Raw genomic sequence first — 7,712 nt, 5'->3', positions numbered from 1 at the left:
TAATAGTTGATCAGTCTCTAAAGCCATCCAAGCAGTGTGTTGTTGCTAGTAGTAGAGCAAATAGGATTTTAGGTTGTATGTATAGAAATATTGAATAGAAGTCTAAAGAGGTTATAATTTACTTGTATAGGTCATGGTTAGGCCACATTTGGAAAATTATGTTCAGTGTTAGGCTCCTTACCTTAGGAAAGACATTGAATTGTTGGATAGGGTTCAGAGAAGGGTTACTAGAATGGCGGCTGGGATGGAGGGGTTGTTATACGAGGAGAGGTTGAAATCTCTCAAATTGTTTTCTCTTGAAAAAAGAAGAGTTGGGGGATCTAATTGAGGTGTTTAAGATTGTTAGGGGGAATTGATAGTGTTGATACATGAAACGAGGGCTGGGCAAAACTGGTCTTTTACTGGGGGTAAGACACCATTCACAGAAAAACTCTTCATGTTGACCTTCACATTGATTTGGGACTGGGAAAGTAAGAGTTCTCCCATGTTCCTCTAGAGTGTAAAATTTATGGAAAAGGCCAGGTAAGTTATTTACAGATATTGTTGAAGCAGTCTTGCAAAAACATGGTGGGAAGTAACACTTAGTCAGACTCACCCAAAGAAAATTATGGCAGTTAAATGAACTAACAAGCCCAACCATTTAAAATTGAAGGGGATAAGTCCCTAGAGGAAAAGATAAGCCATGAGAAAAAACAAGCAATTATGATGTCAACAAAAGGGGTGGGGGGGCAGTTTGGGCAGGATAGTAACAGACAGCCAAAATTGGACATAAAAGACAGTAGGTAATGAAATGACTATAAAAGAGAATAAGATGGAACGACCCCCCCAAGCTACCCAAGTCTTCAGAGAAAGGAGTGGTCAGGTAAGAAATCAGCCTTTCCTCATGATATAGTGTACAGCAGTTAGCGAAAGTGTGAAGATTCAAACAATGATGACCACAAGCATGTAGAAGGTGAAATCAAGGGAATAGTGTTGATACTCATTATCTGGCAGTCATTGAATTGGAAGAGCCTTTGCCAAAAAACAGATAAAGCCCAATTCCTGAAAGCAGATTCCTGCCTGGCAGATGATGGAAGAATCTATTACAAGAGATGTTCCAAAAACTGAGACTGAAGATATTTGCATACCCAAAAGGCTGTAAATATCTCTAGAATGTTGATAAGTAAATATTGCTCTTTTGGAGACCAGACCCCCCATGAAAGTGGAAGTATCAAGAACAGCCCCCTTTTCTCAAGCATGTCTAACTGCCAATATGTATGTTGGACTGTTGTGTAATGTTTAGCTTTCTTTTTCTTGCCTCATACATATTAGTTTGATAGACAATTGAATTGCATTTAAGTTTTTACATATATATTATAGTTAATTTTGTATTATTTGTCTTTTAAACTGCTATTTTAAAAGTTTAATGATTTTTAAAATATATTCTAAACTTCGTCTTGCTCTACAAATATTATATTACCAAGTAAACACAAAGAAAAATTGCTGGAGACTGATATATATCTGCTGATGATATCATTATATCTCCCAGGACACCCATTGACATTTGTCAAATAATAAATAATCAGTGGTAAAGAATAGGAAATAAAATAAAATATTAAACAAATTATAAATGAAAAGTTAAAGACATGAAATTGCTCATATCACTCAAAGAAGATTATTTAGTGAAGGTTTAAAAGGTATTTACATATTTCCATTTCATAATTTTAAACATTTCATTGCACTGTACATTGATATAGTTAGTGATATGGTAGAGAACATGGAAAATAATATATAAACATTTGTGTTAAAAACCTTTGATTTAGGAGGTTATAGAGATTATGCAAATAAATGTGAAAACTGTGAGATAAAAAAATAGTATTTTTATACTTAACATGAAAATCGCCTTGCAGATGAACTATGAAACCATGAAGGTATACATATTTCAACTATGAAAATATTTAATGTACCTTTACAAAATTTACAAGAAAAAACAAAAGATTACAAGTCTTTTGTATACAAAAAATCAGATTTTTCAATTAAAAATTTATACTAAGGTATGTCTGTGTATATATGGAGTCACAGTGTTGACTGTTCCAAGTGCAAAGTGATTTTTTCACATTAACATTAAAAATATTTTTCTTCACCTGAAAATTTTCAAATTTTATTTGCATAACCTGTAAAACCTCCTAGATAAATATTAAACTTCTTTTTTTTTTCTCTCTTAATATTTTTTTCAGTTCTTTTCTCTCGCCTAACTCTATGTGAACTTGGTCAATTTGACCAACCCTGCAACAACCTTAAAAAGTACAAAATAAAACTAAATTAGCCCTTTTTTTCTACAAGGACTTGAGATTGTAACAGAAAACTATATTTGTTTACCTTAAATAGCTTAAGTTTGGTTTGTTTTGTATTTCACACAAAGCTACACAAGGGCCATCTGCGCTAGCTGCCTCTAATTTAGCAGTTATAGACTAGTGGGAAGACAGCTAGTCAATACAACCTAATGCCAACTCTTGGACTAGTCTTTTATTAACGAATATTGGGATTGACCATCACATTATAATGCCTCCATGGCTGAAAGGGCGAGCACCTTAATCACCAGGCCATGCTAGGCCTAGTTCAAGGCTCACAACATTATACATCTGTTTATACTCTGCTACTAAGCATACCTTGTGCAGTATTTTGGTTACTATTATTTTCATTATCTTACTTAATCTAGCCTTATGTACCTTAATGAGTTTTTAATTTTTACATTTTAGTTACTGTTACAACAATTAACAAAGAATATACATCAAAACAAGAAATAAAGTACTTACCTTTGACCTCTTGTTATTCATGCTGTCAGTTACTGATGAAATTTAAAGTAAGAATTTAACTTGATTTGTTAACTATGTTTAGATGTCAAGTTTATTCGTATACATTGATAATAAAGTAATTTAATTAAATCTTGAATGTAAATCTGCAAAAGATTGTGACACGTGCAACTTGACATACCTGTTGTAAGAGGGTTAAATTAATTAGTCAATAATAGATTCCTTTAATTCCTTGCAAAATTTGTTTTATATTAATTGTAAACCATATTCCTGTTTTCATATCTGGTTAGAAATATTAGAACTATAATGCTATAATTGATAAACAATGATAATTATTACATTTTTTGTTAATGATTTGTTTTGTCAGTCACTAGATAATTAAAAAAAATTAATACTTATGTGTAAGTTGACAAAAAGGAAGAATGACTATTATACTTTGTTCATTTAATGGGTACTTTTAGGGAATTGTTATGCTTTTCAGTGCTTTTAAAAAATTGTTTGGTGGTTTATTTCCAGCTCTTCTTTCTCAAGTAAATCTTTTTCTTACCTTAAGAGGCAAGGAAACAATATGATAAATCCTATTTCACCACTGAGACAGTGTGTTTCTCTTAAGCTTCATGAATTCACTGAAACTTCATATTTTATATTTTCTAATAGATAAAACTATAAGCTAAAACGTTTTTGTTACTAATTAAAAAACAGTCTATTTCAAACTTATTGAAATAGATTTGATTTATTAAAAAAATATATACTTAAATGTCTAGCATAACACTATCAGTAAACTTATGAATGCACCTTAAATTAAGAGACTTCTTAATACTCAGTTCAGCTTTAGCTTTATGAATTTGTGTCACTTAGGTTTTGTGAATTATTTATAACTTTGGAAACTTATTGGGCTATTAAGATCGTTTCTTTTGTAGAGAACTTTGACTATGAATCATTTCTACTTATTTTATTGTAAATCTTATTTACCAAGGCACACAAATTTCTAGATAATTTTACTTCAAATATTGTAGTAGTTTAAATAAAAACTATTAGATAAAACATTTTTTATTTTATAAATTTCTAACCTATGTATATTTCATAGAATTTTGTGAAATGTTCTGTTACTAATTAAATATACATTTAAGTCTGCAAAACTTATGCTTGTGTTACTTTAAATGACATACAGATATTTTTTATTTTAGCATTCTCAGGTAATGGTTGATTTTACAGTTACATAAATTTTATCAGTTTTTAAGGTACTAGTAAAATCATTTATTTTTCAATGAGTTTATTTAATACAGATTCAATAATTTGATTTTTTTTTCTTAAGGGATTTTCTTTGCAAGGCTCAGAAAGACAATTCTGCTTTGTTGATCATACAAGGGGAATTCAATTCAGCTTCTGTCAGTGTTTTGGAATGTATGCGCTACTGCATCCAGAAAATTTCCATTGAGTATCCTGAAGAAACGAGAGGTCATATTGTACTTTTGTTACAACTACCTAGAATGAGTTCTGCACCTTTTATTGGGTTTCCAGGTGGCATTTGGACTTCTGCTCATTTAGATGAGCTGAAATCAGAGTCTTTGGGTCACTTCTGTAGCATTTCTAATATGAAAGGAAAAACTATCAGTGAAATATTCAAGGAAAATATGCGTAAAAAGGTTGGTTTAAGCATAATGTTTACATTATTTACTTTAAGAAAAGAAATATGTTTTGAAGTTTTTGTTTTCAGGTATTTTTGTGTATTTTATCAGTCAGTGTGATATTGATTGTTTGTTTGTAGCATATGAGAATTAATTTGATTTGAAGTTAGGTTATATGTTACAACATAATTTGTTAAAGAGCAAAGGTATAACAGAATTCACATTTATAAGCTCAAAATAGGGCAATAATTTGGGAAAATAATATTTTAATAGAAGAAACTACTTTTCTTGTAGATGTGTGTGTTAGTATAAATAATTGAATTAAATTTAAAAACAGATATATGAAAAAGAGGTGAAAAGTAATAAGTACACCATCAAAGCATGTGAAGAAAAATTGCTTGTTAAACTTGATGTTACTGTTACATTATGATTTTTATAAAAATGTTTTGTAATATTGATAGGTTTTACTTGCTATAGTTTTTATTATCAATGGTATATGTTTTACTGTTTATTACTGTTAAAAGCTTTTTCTTATTCATTCACTCACTTTCTCAGTATGTACTTCAGTTTGCAACTGCACTACTATGTAGTCTACTATATGCTCAGAATAATAATGGCTGGAGATGGCTTGAATGGGTAATGAAGAAAAACTTTAATATAAGTTTAACATAACAGCAAATGTACAATGTTTCGACAACTCTTTTATGGTATCTCTACCATTTATCTCCTCTCTGAGGCTCTCCACTGAAATCCTGAGGGGTTTTCTGGGGATATCCTCTTCCTTCTTTCCTCCAAATTGGCTCATTTGTTGTTTTTGGCTCTGACTTCACTTATGTTGTTTCTATGTTGTTGGGACCTTCTCATTTGTAATGTCACCTTAACTCGTATCTGATTACCATCATGTTATCTTTGGGATTTATGTATGGCCCCATTTCTGTGGTGATATGTCTTTCACATGATCCTCGAGTATTTGTAATCACAAGTTACATAAGTAGAACAAAACTCTACCCTTTCCAACACTGTTGCCCAGTTGTCTTAGTTAGAGTCCAATATGGCACCTGTTCCCATTTCCCGTCCCTTCTTCTCAGGGTGACTCGTCTCATCGTTTTCTTCTACGACACGTCACTTTGCCAACAGTATCAATGACTACCTGATAGGTTATGGTTTAGTGGGAGCTTGGCTTACAGATTTTCTTCATCACTAGCATTTTTTCATTAAGGATCATTAGGTTCTACAAATTTTATCGGAAGGATTCATGATCCCTTTTTTCCCCCACCTCCTGTGTCTTCTATACCTGTTTCCTTCCATTCTCCCTGGGATCCCATTACCAGCCAGTGTCTGTCTGAGGTATTTCAGGAACCACTATCTCAGCAGGCCATTGAACCTATTCTACATCCTTCACCAAGTTTTATTCCAGACTCTCTGTTGTTGCTTCGTTCAACTGCCCCATTTTCCCATAGAGTCATTTCTCATTTTATGGTGGTCATTTTCTCTGGGCTTATGAATGAACAAGATGGATGTCACCAATGCTTATCTCCCATCCTTATATCACCAAGGTTTTGTATGCATCTTCAGTTCATCCATCATGGGGTGGTTTATCAATTTCATGTGCTACCCTTCGAGCTTGCTTCTACCCCTTATGTTTTCTGTCAGGTAGTCAGAGCTTTTGCTTGCCATCTTCATGCTCTGGGGTTGTGATTCCACCATTATATTGATGACTTGCTTCTTCTGGCTCATTCCAAACTAAAGTTGGCCAGCCATATTCATCAGCTTTTTCTAGTGGCTGCTCAGGTAGGCTGGTTAATCAAATTGGAGAAGTCCTTCCTCCGACCTACCCAACATCTCAACCACTTGGATGTCTTTTTTGACACTCACCTCAGTCAGGCCTAACATTCTCCTCTACAACTTCATTCCATGGAGCTGTTAGTTTGCTACATCCTTTCAGCTCCCTTCCTTTCTGCTCATGAGGTTCTATCACTTTTGGGGATGTGGTCTTCAATTATATCACTGATCCCCCTCAGTCATGCGCATATGCGATCCCTTCAGTGGGCTCTTCATGACCAGTAGAACCTTGCTTGGGATCCCTTGTCTGCTCCCGTTACTCTTCCTCATACCCTGATGGACGATCAGCATTGGTGATTGCACTTCTGTTCGCTCCTTATTGGCCTGATTTTCATCTTTTCATTGGTGCATCCTTTAAGAGTTGGGTGCATGGGTCAATCACCAGGAGGTTTCAGATCATTGGTCTGTCGATGAAAGGTCCTTGTATATCGACGTCATTGAGCTTCTAGTAGTCCATTGGGCTTTGAATCTCTTCCTTCCTCTTGCCTGACATTGTCTGGTGATGATTCATTCTGACAATTCTATGGTGGTAGCACATATCCATCAATAAGGGGGCACCCAGTTGAGAGATATCTGTTTTCAAACGTTGGATCTACTATATTGGGCCCACACATACCACATTCATCTCACTGTGTCACATTCTGGGTGCTTTCTATCTTGTAGCGGATCATTTTTTGTGCCCCGACAAAACATATCCTTGTTTTCTGGTGGCTTTGCAGTTGGTGGGGTTTTCCCCACATAGATGCCTTTGCCACATACCTCAGTCACAAGTTACCCCTCTTTTGGTCCTCAGTACCTCATCCTCAGGCTCTGGCTGTCGATACCTTCAGCCAGGATTGGTCTCACAAATCCCTTTATGTTTATCCTCATATCCAATTACTTCATTGGGTAATCTCTTATCCATACCATACTGTGTCAAGTCCTTTTGATCGCTCATTATTGGCCTGATCAACAATGGTTTCCACGATTACAGCAATTTGCAACTTTTCCCTCTAGTTCCTCTTCCTTTGTTTCCCTCCCTTCTTCGTCAACCTCAGTCACAGGTTCTACATCCAGCCATTCATGTTTTTTGTCTTCACGCCTGGTGTTTATCCAGTCTTTGGCAAGGAGATCAGGTTTCTCCCATCGAGTAGCTTTCCTTTTAGCTCGTTCCATATGTCCTTCTTCAGTGGAGGTGTATCAGCACAACTGGAAAGTGTTCTGCAGTTGATCTGTGGCTCAGGGATTCTCCACTGACTGACCTACTGTGCCTCGAATGGTGGAGTTTCTCACATGGCTTTTCGACCAGGGGTCTTCAGTCTTCTCATTCTCAGGTTATCTGGCTTCTTTTCCAATATCTTTCATTTTTCCTGATACTATCGAGTTTTTGCTTCTCCTGTCCTTACCATGTTAACCCTTTCCAGATGGGTCATAGTTGAAAGGCCATATCATAGCGTTTGTTTACTCGCAT

General features: G+C 34.8%; 1 protein-coding gene across 1 annotated transcript in view; it reads left to right on the top strand.

Moving 5' to 3' along the window:
- The window catches only part of LOC106473763 (E3 ubiquitin-protein ligase rnf213-alpha-like), a 49,843-nt gene that overhangs the window by 32,058 nt on the left and 10,073 nt on the right, over positions 1-7,712 (top strand). The window contains exon 9 of the mRNA XM_022402156.1: positions 4,108-4,438. Within this exon, the coding sequence (XP_022257864.1) occupies positions 4,108-4,438 (331 nt within the window). The remainder of the gene's footprint in view (positions 1-4,107; positions 4,439-7,712) is intronic.

The sequence above is a fragment of the Limulus polyphemus genome, unplaced genomic scaffold (genome assembly GCF_000517525.1).
Source record: "Limulus polyphemus unplaced genomic scaffold, Limulus_polyphemus-2.1.2 Scaffold6486, whole genome shotgun sequence".
Classification (NCBI taxonomy): domain Eukaryota; kingdom Metazoa; phylum Arthropoda; class Merostomata; order Xiphosura; family Limulidae; genus Limulus; species Limulus polyphemus.
The sequence above is the reverse complement of the archived record's forward strand: the minus strand, read 5'-3'. Positions and strand labels throughout refer to the sequence as shown.